Source organism: Felis catus, chromosome B1 (genome assembly GCF_018350175.1).
Source record: "Felis catus isolate Fca126 chromosome B1, F.catus_Fca126_mat1.0, whole genome shotgun sequence".
Lineage (NCBI taxonomy): Eukaryota > Metazoa > Chordata > Mammalia > Carnivora > Felidae > Felis > Felis catus.
This window is the reverse complement of record NC_058371.1, coordinates 80,828,443-80,847,597: the sequence shown is the minus strand read 5'-3', so window position 1 is coordinate 80,847,597 and position 19,155 is coordinate 80,828,443. Positions and strand designations below refer to the sequence as shown.

The following is a 19,155-nucleotide window of genomic DNA, read 5'->3' as shown; positions in this document are numbered from 1 at the left end:
TGCTCCGGGTAAGGTGGCTGAAGCCAGGCCTGCATGCGGAGGTTTCCGGCCTGATGGGAGATGGAACGCCGCCCTGTCATTCTACGGACACAGGGTGCGTCAGCGGGGAGGGGGTGTCAGCACATCAAAGTGAACCGTTTAAGGGTAAGAACCAATATTCTCCCTAAATACTCTCTGGAAAGAAACTGCTCCACATCACAGGTCTTGGGGAAAGCCGACAGAGCAGGTGCTCACTGAAGCCTCCATTCGTGACGAGGAAGACGATGGTGCCCATAAATCACCACAGCGGGCAGCACGGAGCGTTTTCCAGAGCACGTTACTCCCAGTATTTCCATCTTATCAGAACAGCCTTATAAGGTAGAGGGTGTTATCATCGGCTGCTTTTCTGAAAGGGGAATCTGAGGCACAAAGAGGGTAACTAACTTCTCTAGAGTCATACACACCTAGCAAGTAGGCTGCTCCGAATCAGAGACAAGTTCGCCTTCGGCAAAGGAAATTAAAGAAACGAAAACAAAACCCACCACAGAACTTGGTGGATGAGGGCAGCTATCTTGGTCAGTAACCTTCCTTCAGCCACGCCCTGTCAAGGGGCAACTTCATGGCAGAAGACGCCATCCAGAAAAATGAAGCACCCTTAAGTAAATGTGCGTTATGTTTAAGTGGCAAAGACTACAATTATTTTCAGTGATTAACATCTCTATTGTGTCCGCTCACACTCTTGAAAGGAATCCCATTACTATTTATTTTCTAACTCTACCTTCTCTCTTTTTAATACTGATTTTCTTTTTATCCCGTTTTTATAATTCTTTTGATCACTTCGGCTTCCCTTGAGCTGTTTATTTCCTTTTCTTCCCAATTGGTCTTCTTATTCTCTCTTACAGAGCTTTCAATCAGTGTTTTCCACATAATATTTATCTTGCCTTTCTCTGCAGTACTCACAAAGGAGAACATGTCAGAAGGTTTTACTAGTAGAATCGCAGAATGTGGAGCAGAAAAGGTCCTCTGAGGGAGTTCCATCTAAGCTCACTGTGTTTTAGAGGAGGAAACTTCCATGTGAAATACTTTCCTTTGTTAACCTCTGTACTTGTGTTTTATCTTCACTTAATTTTAGGAGAAGACCTCATCTGTCATTAGCTGTGTGCCACTAAACAAGTTACCCAGAGCTCTGTGGCTTAGTGCCTCACGTGTGAAATGGTAAGACTTACTGTTAATACTAATACTTGTCTTCCTTCCCTCCGTCCCTAGCTCCTTCCTACTATACGCTCCGTCCCTACCTCCGTCCCTCCATCCCTCCGTCCTGGCTACAATGAGAGGCCGTTTGAGACATCCAATTAAAAATGTACTGATAAGGGTGAAAACACCTATACAAATATTCAAATATTTGCTTCTTTTTCCCCCCCTTTCTTTATGGTTTCTTTTGTCACTCTAGTGATACTCTGGGTTTCTGTTACTCTAGTTATCAGCTTTCCAAACTGTCTTTTACATATTTTTTTAAAGGCTCATAATTACTGCTTTCTTTTTCCAACCTTTTCAACATTTTTTTTTAATTTTTTTTTCAACGTTTTTATTTATTTTTGGGACAGAGAGAGACAGAGCATGAACGGGGGAGGGGCAAAGAGAGAGGGAGACACAGAATCGGACACAGGCTCCAGGCTCCGAGCCATCAGCCCAGAGCCTGATGCGGGGCTCGAACTCACGGACCGCGAGATCGTGACCTGGCTGAAGTCGGACGCTTAACCGACTGCGCCACCCAGGCGCCCCTTTTCAACATTTTTTTAAATACCGTGACAGCTTCCCAAAGTTGCAGAAAGCTTAGGGTACTATGGACAGCTGCTATTGGTATGATGAATCGGCTCTCATTCCCCAGCATCTGTGACAGTGTAATGCCAAAGAGAATGTGTTACAAAGCTAGAAATGCTAATTTCTTCTCTTCCATTGTTAGTTTTTGAAACAGTATAGATAAATTAGTTTGGTACAATAAATATTCGACAGTTGCTAACATTCATTGAACACTTACTGTATGCTAGGAATTAGGATGAGGACTTCGTGAGTGCATTATCCAATTCACAAAATGACCCTACGAGGTAGGCACTAATACTATCTCCATTTATAAATGAGGAATGACAGAAATCACAGAGTTATTAAACAGGATTGAAACTCATGTCTGTCTGACTCCAGAATTGGAATTTTTAACCCTGACATTATTTTGTGGACAGATAAATAAGAACACAGCATAGTAACTCTCAAATGTTCTTTTATTTTATTTTATTTTATTTTATTTTATTTTATTTTATTTTATTTTATTTATTTTTCTCAAATGTTATTTTAAATACTCAAAGTAGAAGTGTACTTTCCAGACACTAGAATGGTTAACACGTCAGGTCAGTAAATCTAAGAAATGTTAACCAGGTGGGAGGAGTGTTGTAAGAAAGTTGAATTTTCCAGGCTGGGTGTCTCCTGGTTTATGCTAACCTTACATCATCAGGGGTCAGTAGCATGCAGTATACCAAAAAAGACAGACCAGGAGGGTGCCTGGGTGGCTCAGGTGGTGAAATGCCCCACTCTTGATCTGGACTCAGGTCATGATCTCACGGTTCGTGGGATCGAGCTCCGCATTGAGCTCTGCGCTGACAGTGTGGAGCCTGCTTTGAATTCTCTCTCTCCCTCTCTCTCTCTGCTCCTCCCCCCCCCCCACTCTCTCTCTCAAAATAAATACACTTAAGAGAAAAAAAAGACAGACTGATGTCCATGTTGAGATTTTTGTCTCTTGATATCTGGTTTTAGATTTAGTAAGTTGGTAAGAAATAGATGAAAAAGAAACCACAGGCTACTTTTACTAATTTTAAGTAGAAACGAATAAAAAGGAGGAAGAGAAAATGAAACTCAATAGAGTATAAACTGGTGGGCCTGAGTTTAAACCCCTGGTGTCTTTGACTAATTTGTTTGTATGAGTGAACTGGAAGAATCCAGTTAAATACCATCTACCAATTCCCTAACCAAAGCAAGCACTTACGAATTTTAAAAGTAACTGAAGTAGTTTAGTGCAGAGGAAAAAGTATGGGCAAATGGCCAATGGCAATGGATTTCAATTCTACATGTACTATTTGCCATCTTTTATTAAACTACTAAAATCTTGGAGCGCCTGGGTGGCTCAGTTGGTTAAGCATCCGACTCTTGATCTTGGCTCAGGTCATGATCTCATGGTTTTTGAGATCGAGCCCCGCGTCACACTCTGTGCTGACAGTGCGGAGCCTGCTTGGGATTCTCTCTCTTTCCCTCTCTCTGCCCTTCCTCCGCTTGTGCTCTCTCCCTATCAAAATAAATAAACTTTGAAAAAGGAAAAAAAAAACTACTAAAATCTGATTTTAGGCAAGTTATTAAACTAAACTACTCTTATGTATGGGGCCTCATCAGCAAAATATCAATAAAAATGTAGAGTATCATAGTCTTTGCTGTCAGACTTACATGAAAGAACATATGCATTGTCCCTAGCACAGTGCCTGGCACAGAGCAGGGCTCAATAACCATTGGTATCTTTCATTCCTCCAATAAAATCCTTAGGCACAATGAAGTCTCCTATAGTGAAGGGGGAAAAAAAAAAGTAAAAACCATCTTCTAAATTTTGTTCAATTGAAAATTCCCCAAATCCTAATGGAATGCTTTGGGGGTATACAATCATTTTACTGAGGAGCAGGATTATAGCCACTCCCTATTCTGCTGTTTATCAAAGAATGTGCATTCTGACAGTGGGTCAGGCAGTTTCAAAATGCAACAGAACTTCATTGAAGGCAGAAAGAAAGGGTCTTAAAACCCCAAGGCCTTATGAAAATCCAGTCTACTCCATACTGAAAATTCTCAGTTTTAATTCAACCACTTGTCACACCATTCCCAGCCCCACTCCTCCTTCAGCAATTCCTGTAGTGGCTACTCTGTGCTTTGCAAGATGTTTTCAGTCACTGACAGGATATATGCATCCTCCCCAGTCTGATGGGATAGAATGAATAAGTGCGTCTGATTATTACTTCTGCCACAAGGATCAGGAAACAAACAGCTGGGGAAAGGCAAACATCTTTTCTAGGATGACATAACAAATCATTTACAAAAGAACTTTAAAATAGCTCCTACTCCTAGACTTACCCAATTAAGTCCCATTTTCTCGGTGCCTTAATGGCTCCAGGCTTTACTCTTACTTTATAAATCACAACCACAAGCTAGGGAAAATGGTTCAAATTACACCAATCAATAAATTTTTATTGACTGTTTACAATCAGCCAGCCTCGTGCTGTACCAAGTGCTGTAAGAGCCAAGTGCCTAATGTGAAGCCTGAACCCTCCACGGCTCTGACACTGTTTCAGGCCTCAAAGACATGGCACTTGTCTTTTTCCTCATGGCAACTTACTGCCATCACCTGGCAGTCTGGCCTAAGTCTGACCCTCTAGTTACTATTATTACTTAATCTTTTTTTTTTTTTTTTTTTTTGAGAGAGAGAGAGAGAAGGAGAGAGAGAAAGTGCAAGCAGGATAGGGGCAGAGAGAGAGGGAGAGAGCCCCAAGCAGGCTGCACATTGTCAGTGGAGAGCCTAACAAAGGGCTCAATCCCACAAACTGTGAGATCATGACCTGAGCTGAAATCAAGAGTTGGACACTTAACTGACTGAGCCACCCAGGTGCCCCTATTTTTCAGTCTTTTTCTACTCCCATTGTCCCACCGTGTGTGTGTGTGTGTGTCCACATTTGCATTATTGGTTTTTTCCCCACCAAGAACCCCCTCTCTGCATGTTGGTTTGCTGAATACTTAGCCATTCTTTATAACTCATGCCAAATCCCATCTCTTCCATGAAGCCTTGCTCCACCACTCTCTTTGGAAGTGCCTTCTTGAAGTGACTTCAGGATGGCTCACTGTCCATCCACTAAGAGTACGTATATCTAGTCTGCAAACTCATGCAAGATCAGAATCATCTCTTCTTTGTGGTATTCACTATGGTAACTTTCTCATACTGAGGGCTTAAGTAATGTCTGTTGAATATACAATACTAGTGTAAGAAGCTACATTAGAGGTGAGCCTTTAAGAACAAGAAAGATGGGCCAGGACACAGAGACCAATTTAATGAGGATAGCCTAAGCAAGGGACAGAAATGAGAATGCTTGAGGTTCCTCTAAGAAACAGCAAAGATTTTACCACAACCTGAAGCTTATACAGCATGAATGTTGGTAGTGGTTCACTTAGCTCCCCAAAATGAACTTCATTCTATAGGCACTGGAATCATCAAAGATCTCCGATAAGAGCTATCCACAGAACTCTGAGTTACTAGAATCAGTACAAAATGCATAAGACAAGTTCACTTTAGAAATGAAGATACCTATAAGACATCCACTGCAATAGTCTAGGGAGAAAATAGGCAACAAGAGCCTGAATTAGGGAAGTGGCTCTAGGAGCACAAACAATATCACACAGGTAGGATCAAGACATTTAAAAAATAAGGATGCAAAAGATTCCAGTCTGAGAGATTCTGTGGATGGTGATCCCATTAAAAATGAACAAATGAGAGAGAAAGAGGAAGTACTGGGGGGAAAATTCATTCCATTTAGAATAGCTTGACACTGAGGTCTTGTTAAGACAGGTGAAAATATCTAAACGGTGAGTGATAAATAGTGCTGGAACTGAGGAAAAACATCCAAATGGGAGGTCCCGCCTTGAAAACCATCATCAGGAGGCTGACAGCTCGAGCCAGCAGAATGGAGGAGGCTGCCTAAGCACGTGACGTGAATAGATGATACAAGGGCTACCGACAAGCTCTTCGGGAAGGTCTACAACCTGAGGGTGGCAGGAGCAAGCCGGAATGTCCAGGAGGTAGGAGAAAAGCCAGAACAGCAGAGTGGCATAGAAGCCAAGTAAATAGCACGATTTGTCACTTAGAAAACCAACAACCACCAGAGATATTGTATCACTTACCTTGTTGAAAAGAGGAAGGTTAAAAGCATAAAACTCAGCTGAATAGAAAATACTGAAGAAGAAAAAAAACAAAAAAAATTGAATCTAAATTAGGGCTATAAAAATATCTGTAGCTTATTTACTGGTCTGCTTAGTTTTATCTGAAACTTATGGAAGCTCAACTAGAAAGATAAACATACATTGCTAAACTGATAGAATCATTTAGGTTAGTGGGATGCAACCTGTTCTTCCTGAAGGAACGTATCCACAGATATAAATTATGATGCCTACTACTCTGCAAATCTGAAACCCTCTTTAAGACATGCTGATTTAATTTGTTCGATTTAGAAAGTGCTGGTTTTTGCTACGAGTGTTTATTGGAAACGGCATAGCTGCAGTAGTGTATGATATATATTTTGGAATAACTTGTATTGATCTTAATGACAAAAGATTCTTAGGTATTATAGTTACAAAAGTTGTCTTTGGTATTACAGGATAAACGGAACAAAAGGTTGATTTTTGATCCTGGCAGTTACTTGCGTTTCATAGTCTGCTGCTTCTGAAAATGACATGGTATTACCTTGGGTATATATTTGAATAGAAACGATGCTATAATATTCACATTTTAACTAATACAGCCAATTATTATACTTAGAAAATAATAGGATCAGATATTATACACCCTACTTGTAACCCACAGTGAAGGGCAAGATTAGCTTAAAGTTATAGTAAAATAAATTGGCACAAGAGTGCTCCATCTAACATTTGAATTTGACAGATATTGTGGCTTCTTTCATCTGGCATCAACTACTCTAAATCAGACACAAAAAACAAAGGGCATTAAATCATAATCATAAATATATAACTGATGTCTTGTTAAAGAACAGATACCTATGATAAAGCCGCTGAGCATATATAATACGAAGCTCAGTATTCCTTGCTAATCAAATTAACACAGATCACTACACTCTGCTTCTGAGGAGAATGAGGGGTTGGCAGGGATATTCTGGCTTCCAACTTACTTATGAACAGTACGAGAAGAAGGCTGAATTTATCCAGGTCAATATTTGGGTTAGAGAATGTGTCACAGAAGGTTGTGTAGATGATCGTGAGGAGCACGCAGCTGCTGACAGCACCAAAAGGCGGCTTCTTTCTTTCAAGCCAATCCTTGATGTACCTTCGGACGATCTGAAACATAGAGATCAACAGGTTGCCTCTTTTCGAAGACGTAGAGAGTTGAACTGGGCATCACAAAGTGATTCTGACAGCAGAAAGACATAAAGGAAAGAGAGTAATTTGGATGATGGCCACAGTGGATTTCAAAGCTTCCCTGCCACATCACCCTTCTTCTGGGGGATTTAACATTTGTAGTGCGACTACCACTGGTGTCCATAATGAGAGTGTATTTTCAACTGCATTCAAATCCATCCTTAATCATGCCAAATGCTCTTTGCTAGCTGTCACTGAGACATGCCCATTAAGCCTCCCCAAAGTTTATCTCCTCTGCTGATCCTAATGGATGTGTGTAATTATCACAGTCCCCTTGGCCTCAACAGACAATTCCAAGTGCAACTTTGGGAATCTTAAAAATCTGACATCTTCAAGAATTTCAAGACAGTAGATAATCGAAAGTGATCCATGGAACATATTAATATTTAAAATGCAAGCAATGCACCAGAAGTTTTTAATTAAATTATAACTCATGCTTGAAAAGCAAAAGTGCATGTGTTGTGGGAGTTTAAATAATTCAAACTCCGAATATCTAGAGTTTTTGTGAATCCAAAGACAAATGCCATTTGCATGCTTTTAGAATTCCAGAACTAACACTTAAAAATGAATAAACCTGTCCTAAGTTTCCTACAAAAGTTACACAGCAATCCCCTCTTACTTAAAAATCAAATCAGAGATTTAAAATCAGGACAGGCTGAATATTGCCTGGATATGAAACTGGATAACATTTGCCTGGGTATAAAAGTGAACCACTCTATTTAAAATCGTACACTTTTGAAAAAAGCTGAACAAACCCTGTAAGAAGGACTATAGTTGAGACATATTAAGTTTCGAGTCACTCGTTATCCTGCATAATTGAACATGAGATTTCACAACAGGCTGAATTACCATGATCCATTAGCAATAATGAGGTCAGGGAACTTCTCCTGACAATGCTGATGGGGTTCTGTCATCTTCTACTCTGTGACTAAAAAGGTTTAATTCGCAATGGAGCATACCTTCACAGATACTCAAGAACAGAGTAAACTACTCTCAAGAGAACCTTTTGACAAATGGCTATTAGATCGACTTCATCCATTCTCAAGGACTCTGTAAGTGAAATACCAGTATTAATAAAGGGAGACCAGTTGGAATCAAGTACAGGTACAAAACCTCGATGGTTGGGTGGGGTGGGAATGAAAGAGAAAGTCTTTTATATGTATGTAGATAAATCGTGGTTAAATATTTTAAAAAACAGATTTTTAATTAAAATAATAGCTGGATTTATTTTTAAAAATTATGTTTTTTTCTTTTTGTAGATGTGATCCCAAACCGCAGTGATTGATTTGGTGTTCATTTCTTTCTATGAAGTTAACATGTAGTACAGTATAGGGATGCCTGACCGGCTCAGTTGGTAGAACATGTGTCTCTTGATTTGGGGGTTGTGAGTTCAAACCCCATATTGGGCATAGAGACTACTTTTAAAAAATGTAGTAAGGTATACAGAAGTAACAGCAGTTTTGTCACAGAGTGTTATGACTGATGCATTAGAACACAAATTTTGGAAAATAGTGCTTGAGCTCCCCAGATGGCCCCATGTTGAGATATGTCCCCATGTAGGTGGTTGCTTATTAGAAGACTACAGAGATTTCATCTAAAAGGTCATTTTATAATCTGTTGTGTTTGGTAGCATAAATCTAGTAGTTGCTCAAGTTTTTTACAACTCAACTCCTTTAGGAAATAAAATAAATGGAAATTACACAGAGTTATTGAAACTGATGCTGTCCTCCAATCTTGTTTGCATATACAGTGCTTAAAGATACAAAGGTCCTCTCTGCAATAGTTATAGAATGTGTGATCCCAGTTCCCAAAGTAGAAGTGTCTCCTTCCACCACCACTGACCTCTCTGACAAAATAAAAAGATAAATATGAATGAGGTATAACTTTGAAGTCAAAGCCATTTTAAAAACCAAGAAGACAAATCTCTAATCAATCGACTTTATAAGCTGCAATTTGGCTTAGTCAACCTAATTACATCTTTCTTCAAGTTTTTTTTTTTAAGTTCATTGATTTATTTTGAGAGAGAATGCACACCCGAGCAGGGGTGGGATGGTGGGGGGAAGCAGAGAGAGAGACAGGGAGAGAAAGAGAATCCCAAGCAGGCTTCACACTGTCAGCACAGAGCCCGACGTGGGGCCTGAACCCAGGAATCATGAGATCATAACCTGAGCAAAAATCAAGAGTAGGATGTTCAACCGTCTGAGCCACCCAGGTGCCCCTATCATGTCTTTCTTCAATACGAAGTACTTACAGTCTCATAGTATAGTGGGACTCTTTCAATATGTCAAGAAACATGGATCCCTAAGTCCTGCATCCTCCTAAGCCAAAATATCTTTCTTTTAAACACATCAATGTGCTAACGCTAGTTACTTAATCTCGATACAGAAAACAAGTAGAAAGTTGGAAATTAGACAGACCCACAAGTGAAACAATAACCCTAGGGGAAAACAGATTGTCTTTCACTGTTTTTAGTCTTATAGTGATATTTGTCTGTGTTTCCTAAGTAAACCATATTATATCTTGCCAGGCTCCAAAGAGATTTTCTATCTTCTTCTAAAATTAAGTTCACAAAGCAGCTGCTTTTGTACCATGTAGCAAGAAAAGGGTTAAAACCTTTCATAAACTACTGGGTGAAGTAGTGTTGATATGCCTTAAAGATATGCTTTGGATATAAACTTCGAGAAACCTCCTCTTCATTCAGCCATTTACACTTTTGACAGAATCACCCTCCATTTGTCAAGAATCCATGTCATTTTAAAATTCTCCACATTTCTTTGCCTTGTAGAAACAGTTAATAACCTTATAGGAAACAAGCCTTTGCTAGAGATAGCAACCCAACCTGACAGAGATGCCTCAGAAGAGGGGGGAGTGGGGAAAGTCAGGATGAGGTGGGAAAAGGCATCTTCCTAAGGTGGCCAGGTGTAGCTTTTCTTCAGAATTTATTCTAATTCATCTGTACCTTCTACACAGCTCAGAGAAACTCAGACATTCAACATTAGTTGACAAATCCTCATTGACTTGCTTTTCCCTATGGAGAGGGAAGGAAAAACATCTTCCCCAAGGAGCTATTTATTGTCTCACTTTCTTCATTTTCATTTGATTTTATTTTTATTGTTTAAAATTTACATCCAAATTAGTTAGCATATGTAGTGCAACAATGATTTCAGGAGTAGATTCTTTAGTGCCCCTTACCCATTTAGCCCATCCCCCACTCCCACAACCCCTCCAGTAACCCTCAGTTTGTTCTGCATATTTATGAGTCTCTTCTGTTCTGTCCCCCCCTCCCTGTTTTTATATTATTTTTGTTTCCCTTCCCTTATGTTCATCTGTTTTGTCTCTTAAAGTCCTCATACGAATGAAGTCATATGATTTTTGTCTTTCTCTGACTGACTAATTTTATTTTAAATTAAACACCAGGAAGGGTTAAAGGGAAACTCAGATCTGACCCCCAGTACTTCTAATAAGCGAAGCCACATATCAATTACTTTATGACCTCCAAGCTGGAAACCTGAGAAGATATGTCTTAGGTGAAGAATGCTAATATACTGAGATAACAGAGAAGTGTAATATTCATCATTTTAGTTTTCTCCAATTTTTTCCAGGGTATTTTCATGCTTTTTTCCTTCTACTCTGTCTTTATACTTACAAATTGATTTTTGAGTGGGGATATATGACGGATAATTTTTCATATTAAGTCTGAATTTTAAAGATTTATTTTGCTTCAAGGTGACTTTAGGTTGTTTCTTCAATTTTTATCCTCGATTCCACTGAATCCATATATTTTCATAAAGTGTTTTGTGTTTTCTTTAATAGTCTGTTGAAATGTAGAGGTAGGTATACAAAATCGAATCCAAATTATGTAACACTTTTCTTTAAAAATATTTTCATTAAATATTGAGTAGATTAAGAATATCTGTATACTTTCTTAAAAAGCATAAACGATAAAAATGCATGGGAACAGTAAACACCCATCATCTACTTAAGTATTATTTAATTTCTGTCTCACGAGAGAAGTTGTGCAGATATTATCCTGCTCAGTTTACAGTCCGTAACTAAGGCACAGAGAGCCCAAACAACTTGCATATAATGTTAAGAGGTCAGTCAGGGGGATATGAGCAGGAATATCAACTCTGCCTCCTCAGGAAACAACAGCATAATGGTTAAAGGTACAGACTTTGGAGCTTCTTTATAATCTTGGGCAAATTCCTTAACTTTCCTGTGCCTCATATAGTAGTAGTCACAGGGAGGATTAAGTCATTAAATAAACAAATGTCTCAGAAACAGGGCCTGTACATGGTGAATAATGGCTGTTCTTATTTCCAAGTCCCAGTTTGCTGATGTTTTTTCTATCACAACACTGTTTACCAGTATATCCCACTGCATAATGTAACAGCTTCTTTTCTCTCAAAGCCATTCAAGTGAAGCAATGAAAATAGTTCATATCTAATATAATTTTTTAAGTACAAAGTTTTACTAGCATTAATAACATTATCTTCAGCTTTAGCCAAAGACTATGAAAAGCCAACCTCAAAAGTTCACAGAAAAAAAATGGGTTTAGGGTGCTGTTTTGAAAAGTATTTTTTAAAGGCAGTGGGTATTCTGTTTCATTAACATTTATTTGTAACTCTCTCAGTATAATGCATGAAATAAGTATTTGTCACAAGGATTTAGATGTATCGAAGGGTTTATAAAGAAAAAAGAAATATACAATAACACCATTGTATTTATTTCTAGACACATTGCAGTCAGTCAATAATGATTTCAACCGAAAAGAAGTATTGTATGGAGAAAACACACACACACACACAAAATAAAATTAAATTAACTCTCAGAAATATAAAAAGTAAAAAATTAAATGATAAAGTTTTATCATCACTAAAAGTTGAAGGAAAATATTTTCAACTCACCCTTCCTGGTCTTTTTCTTCTCCCTCTTCTTCCCATTGTTTATTTAAAAGGTAATGATAAAAATCTCATTTTAAACTTTAGATTAAAAAAGACTAATTTTAAAATGATAAAAATCTCATTTAAATAGAAATATTTACTTTCATAATGTGGCGTCTCTAGTTATAATTGAGAAATGAGACCACCTTGCCTCAGCTACTTCCTCTGAAGAAGTATATATGAGCCTTTCTAAGATCCTCAAAGATCACATCACAAAGTTCAGGTGAATCAACTGATTGCAAACAAATACAGAGATAAAGAAGCAGAAAATGTCCCCAGTATCATAGAGCTTATATTCTATTTAAGAAGATAAATAGAAAGCAAAAACAACAAACAAATCAACAAGAGGGAGATAATGATCCCTACTAAGTAGGATGATATGAGAGTGACTGCTGTGACCAGGCAGCCACTGGAGGAGGGGTAAGGAAAGGTCTTTCTGAGGAGGTGAAAGGTGAGGTATTCCGAGCAGAAGGAACAGTCGGTGCAAAGCTTCTAAGGCAGGATCAAAGTTGGCATGTTTGAGAAACAGAAGCAAAAGGTCAGTGAAACCCAAGTGAAATGGGCAAGTGGAAGAGTATTAGGGGAAGTAAAAGAGACCTGGAAATAGAAGATAGGGTGACATAATCTTGTAAAGAAGCAGAGTAGGATTTCTAGGAAGTGTTAAGTGACATTTTAAGTTTGGGGTCATAAATCTGAAACAAGAGGAGACCAATTATGTGTTTTTCTCCAGTAGAGCTGGAGATCTAGGTAAAATAGCTGCCTGGGGGTTTCATGAAGGTAAGTTCAAAGTTTTTTTCAGCCAATCTTTTTATACAGCTCACACCGTACTATTGAGTGTGCTATTGAATATACTAATAGAGTCTCTGCTTCTAGGAAGCTCACAGGTCAATTATAATCTCTCCTAATGAATTTATGAATCAAGTACAATGGGAGAACTGGCATTTAGTCTAGATCAGGGGTGTTGGAGCAGGTTGACTGCACACCAGAAGGCGTCTATGTAGTGAGTCTTATGGGATGAATAGCAGTTTGCTGGTGGAAAAGATGGGAACCATAAGCCTTTGAAGAGCAGAGAGTAGTGAAGGGGCATGAGCAGGTGAGAGAGTGGAGCACATGCGGCCTGGCACGGGACGTGCCATCATGAAGGGGATGGTGGGAGATGACACTGAGGAAGCAGGGTGGGGCCAGCCTGTGAAGGGTTTTGTGAGTCACACAAGGAATGGGCGTTTTTAAGGAGAAGAACAAGATAATCTGATTTGTTTTTTAGGGCTATCCTGGAGGCAGTGAAGACACTGGCTGGGAATCAGAAGAGGCTTAGGGCAGAGAGACACTCTGAAAGTGCAATAATTTAGACGAGAGATGACAAAGTGGTGGCATCCTCTCTGGCAGTGTGAATGAGGTCCCAGAGGCCAGACGGAACGATTTCTGAGGCAGAAACGGAGACGTTTAGTGACTGCCTGGATGTAAGGGAGTGAGGATGTACAGAAAAAGAGGAGGCAAGGTGGCTTCTAAAGCTGGAGACTGGGAGTGTGATTGTTAATTCCTAAGACTAGAATACAAGAGGTGGGCAGGTATATATAAATGTTTTCCTCTTTGAAAAAAGCCATTAAAGGACTGTGGTACTAGAAGATAGACAAAGGGTTTTTTGGTCCATATGTTTTAAGCCAAACATTTATTAACAGAGATATTTCCAAGATCCACTAAGAAAAGAATGTATGATCCTCAGGTTATATGGAATTATTTTCAGAACCGAGAAAACAAATATGGGTTTAAACTAACAGTATCCACAGCTTGAACTCTCTAGAGCTGAGAAGGGCAGGTGGGTTCTGTTATGCTTCTTTAAGACAGCATTTCCCTTACTGATCACAAAACTCTCACCTATTCATTCCCTTGCTCACCCATTCCACACTTATTTGTTGGGTGCCTATGGTCTGTGTATGTAATGGTAAACAAAACAAATATGGCTCCTGTACTCAGGAAGCTTATAGTCTAATGCAGGAGACAAACAGTTAACAAGCAAACAAAAGGTAAGTATATATTGTGGCAAAGGTCAAGAAAGGAATCAAGGTGCTACAATAAAGAGCAACCAGGGAGGGGAGCCTGGGTGGCTCAGTCAGTTTAGCGGCCAACTCTTGATTTTGGCTCAGGTCATGGTCTCATGGTTCGTGGGTTTGAGCCCCACAATGGGCTAGGCAGGGGACATAATATTTATCCAGAATACCTGTGATGTGAGCAGCACTGTAGGAGAAGTAGTTTTCCAAGTATCATTATATATATATATATATATATGTATATATATATATATATATATATATTTTTTTTTTTTTTTTTTTTTTTTAATTTTTTGAGAGAGAGATAGAGCACACAAGCAGGGGAGGGGGCAGAGGGAGAGAGAAAGAGAATCTTAAGCAGGCTCCATGCTCAGTGTGAAGCCTGTAGCAGGACTCAATCCCACGACCCTGGGATCATGACCTCAGCCAAAATCAAGAGTTGTATGCTTAACCAACTAAGCTACCCAGGCACCCTTCATTCTATATTTAATTAAACGGTATTCTTCGACTACTTTTAAGTCTTTCCCTTTAACCCTAAACTTAGTCCATTTTCTAAGTATAGCATGAAAGTTAAAAAAAAAAAATGGGGGCATGTAGTGGATGCTGTACATTTGATTGAAGTGTTTATTCCCATATCTGCAGGGCATGTTGGTTGTCCCAAAGATCTCAGTTGAGTGCCTCTTTGGGAATTGCTGCTAAGACAGCAGACTCTCTCAAGGTTATACCTCTCACGGGGAGTGGAGGGAAGCAAGTACCTAATGCCTAGTCAGTGCAAGAGTATAAAGACTGGGCACTCTTGTCTTAGACAGGATGACTCTGAGGGATCAGAGCAGCTAGAGGCCTTTGCTGGAACTACATCGTCCTACACCTCCTCCCCGTCCTACTTTTCTTACTTTCCCAAAGGTGTTCACCCCAAGGGTATTCCCCCAGTCAACCTGTGTCTCACACGGTTTCCCAGAGAACCTAGCTAAGACAGTGTGTAAATATTACATGTCTGTACGTGTAACACATTATTTATAGTTAATATTTCAAATTATTTATAGTTAATTATTTACGGTTAATAATTCAAGGAGTTGCTTCTTGTTTAGTATTGACAGGGAATTTGAAAATGACGATGCCAGGCTCTATGGTGAAAACTTTCTATGCATCCACTTTTAATTTAATCCTCACAACAACTCCTTGAGACAGGTACTATCATTATATAATTTGATAAATTATACACCTGGAGCTAAGGAGATAAAGTGACCTGCCCAAGGTCACACAGCAAATAAAAAGTAGAACCAAGAACTAGAGTCTAGTTGCTCTTAAACCAACATTTGTACTTTTAACATACAGTGTTTTCCTGAGATTCACTGAGATTCACTCATTTTAGTAGTACAATTCTGTGCTCCATTACAGTGTTTTTAAATTTGCATGTTATAATTCAATTATGTGCTTATTATTAACTTGCTATAAGAGGTTAAATATAAGGATCTCTCCTATTAGTCTAATTCAATAAGAATGACAAAGGAAATGAAATTTTCTAAGATCTAATTTTAAGAGCTAATAGAATTAAATGTTTATTTTATTAATTACATGATCACAAGTATGATCACTGCTATTGAAGAGAGCTGTGAAGAAGCCAGACAGCCAGATGCTTTTTCCCCAACAATAGTCATAAGTGCTGAGACTTTATCAGAAGGAGAATAAGGAAATGATTTGCTAAGTATTTTTTAGCGAGCTATATAGTTACAAAGCAGAGATAATAAATTAAAACAATCAAGATTCTGTGCAGACATCCCTATATAAAGTTCTCTGCATTGGGGTGCCTGGGTGGCGCAGTCGGTTAAGCGTCCAACTTCAGCCAGGTCACGATCTCGTGGTCCGGGAGTTCGAGCCCCGCGTCGGGCTCTGGGCTGATGGCTCAGAGCCTGGAGCCTGTTTCCGATTCTGTGTCTCCCTCTCTCTCTGCCCCTCCCCCGTTCATGCTCTGTCTCTCTCTGTCCCCCCAAAAAATAAATAAACGTTGAAAAAAATTTTTTTTTCAAAAAAAAAAGTTCTCTGCAAAGCAGATTGATATTAAATAAAGAAATAAAAATATGGGTATATTGTGACTGATGAAACCTTGTGTTTCACGGTCTTATATTTTCTTTTAACTGTCTCTTCCTCTGGCTATCTTTTGCCTCAGTTGTCCTGACATTACATGAGAATTCACAATTTGATTCACACACAAAAAAAGAATAGATGAAATTGGAGGGAGACCTTACCTGTCCAATAATGAGAGGAACCACAACAGTCATAAAAAGCTGAGAAAAAATAGATGTAAAAGGCACAGAAGAGGACGAGCCAAGCTGCAAAACAAGAATATAAGAGGAGTTAGAATTACTTTGAAGTGGTTACCAAATATTGCTGTTAATTAAGTGGCACAGTAAGTGAATTCTCTCACAGCCACCAAAAATTGGGTAGCTACATACAAACAGCAAGTGAAGTTACTTTTAATTTTCTGAATTTAGCACACAATAGACTGAGTAATTTAATACATAATTTTTATTGGGAAACTACCATTGAGGGAAAATGGTAACTGTGTTTTTGCAATTAACTTGAATTTTATTATTAAATACATTGCTGATTAGTAAAGTCATTCTTTGTTCATACTGTCCATAATCATGGCGTATTTCACCTATAATCCACAGTTTGTATGCTTTCTATTTCACTTGTCTGTAGATCCCTAAGACAAACATACTGTGTCTCATTATTCTCTTATCAAGATCACATTTCTATGCATGCAAATGAAATAGTTTCTAACTTTTCTACTTCAAAACAGAGCCAATGAATCTCCTATACCTTTAAAATTTACTCTTACACAAAATCTAGGAAATGGGAATTCTTGGAACATAAATTATTTTTCAACGCAAAGTTTCAGCGTATCTCTCTTTTTGCCTCCCTCCTCATTTTTTGGTTCGTCCTTACTAATGATGGCACTCTGGGCTTCATAAAGATTTTACTGTCCATAGCATAGGTAGTGTTTATCTGTAAACACAGTCCTATACTCACTGTTAGTCTCAACCACCAAGAATTGCAAGCTTCCTATTAACTTTGTAATGGCTTTTGAAACCTCCTTCTGGCTTTCAAACCCCTATGGACAAACAATAGCCTGTTCAATAGATGTTTATCTCTTTTATGAGGCCCTTTTGCAGCCAGGTTCTTTCAAGCCATCAAGTAATCTCCCTGGAACTTGGAACTTTCACCCTTCCCCTGCAGACCAAACCTCAATTTTTATATTTCCTATGTTTAATTAAACTTGGAAATACCTTTTAAAAGATAATTTTTGTGAAAGACTTTGAGGTAGTAATGAATGAGGGCATAGAATAAAACAAATGAAACAAATGAAATGTTTAGATAAATGAAGTCATTAGCTCAGGTGAAATGATGTGGGGTCAGTGTTTTCACTGATTTCTAATTCCTGCATGAACTAGCTTACCAAAATCTTATCTACACCATGGTGGATTTTATGAAATTCTGTCCCCATCCTTGGCTCCAATCTATATGCACTCAATATGCCAAGAATGTATGTTCTGCCCACCAATGGCCTGCATTCACTTAATACTAGCTTCAGCACTGACCGCTGGCTGTGAGTTTAACCCACAAAAACTGTAGTCTCTAACCTTTTCCTCCAGAACCAATATAAACTAAAGAAATGAAGACAGACAAACAGAAAACGTGAAACTGGTGAAGAACACCTGGAATTCCTGGTGTGTTAAATGCTACATGGATGTTAGAGGTCTCTTTTTATGAGAAGCCAAAGTATTAAAAGCCAGTAATTCCACCCTATTTTAGAACAACTATGTCTTTGAAGTGCAAGGTATTTAACAAATATACCCTTCTTTCCACAAATATTAACTCTAAAGATGCTCCTGGGGTAAGAATTGAAATTTTAAAACTATATATTTTATAGAGAAACTGAGGCTCTGGATGAATAGAAAGATAAAATTTAAAGAACAAAGTTTTCAAGTTCAAAAGCATCCAGCTCAATGCTCTATCCATAAGGTTCACAATATTTGGAGAGATGCAGTAGGATTCAGGGTGGTAACCTTCAAGTAAAACCTGTCAATTCTTGCCTGGAATCTCATGGGTAGATAATCTCACATATCCCTGTTTCCCTCCCTCCCTCCCTTCCTCCCTTCCTTCCTTCCTTCCTTCCTTCCTTCCTTCCTTCCTTCCTCCCTTCTTGAGAAAGAGAGAGAGAGAGAGGGAGAGAGAGAGGGAGAGAGAGAACTCTCACTCAAGCATGGGGGGTGGGGCAGAGGGAGAGAGAGAATCTTAAGCAGGCTCCATGCACCCATGGAGCTCAATCTCATGGGGCTCAATCTCATGACTGTGAGATCATGACCTGAGCCAAAATCAAGAGCTGGATGCTCAACCAACTGAGCCACCCAGGTGCTCTTCTGTTCCCCTTTCTATCTCAACTCTACTGTTATTTAATGTGTCTTTAAAATGTCTTAATGAATAATCATATCAAGCTATATTCCCTCTGTAAACCCAGTGCTTATTGACCCAATACCTGGCAGAGATAATAAGTTTGCAGATAATAAAGCTGTGTACGACTAACAAGATGAAGTAATCTGTAAATATAATGTGCTAAAAACTGCCACACTCATTCAAAACCATATCCGTATTTTTTCTAAAGTTACAAAAACACAAAACTTAAGTATATTTTAAAAACCTCTTATTATCAGTGGTGTTATACAATCACCTGGTATTATTTTTTCCACTGCTTATTTATCACTGGTAACACAATTAATTCTAATACGCACCTAGAAACAAAGGGCATCTAGACATGATGAGAACCACGTGAAGGAAGGAGGTGTGTGTGTGCATATAAGAAGTAGAGTGAGCTTTGCGTGTTCTCTGCCCTCAGCCCTCCTCCACGCCCTTCCTTAGCTCCTTAATGCTGCTCTGGAGGGAAAGACCTAAAACTTAATAGA

The 19,155-nt window shown here is 38.8% G+C and overlaps 1 protein-coding gene across 3 annotated transcripts in view; it reads right to left on the bottom strand.

The window, feature by feature from the left end:
• Nucleotides 1–19,155, bottom strand: part of SLC10A7 (solute carrier family 10 member 7) — a 256,637-nt gene that overhangs the window by 35,521 nt on the left and 201,961 nt on the right. For all 3 annotated transcript variants that reach the window (XM_019828885.3, XM_003984966.5, XM_006930838.4), the window contains 3 exons: nt 16,438–16,521; nt 6,954–7,119; nt 5,953–6,004 (listed from right to left, as the gene is read on the bottom strand). In XM_019828885.3, the coding sequence (XP_019684444.1) occupies nt 5,953–6,004; nt 6,954–7,119; nt 16,438–16,521 (302 nt within the window). The remainder of the gene's footprint in view (nt 1–5,952; nt 6,005–6,953; nt 7,120–16,437; nt 16,522–19,155) is intronic.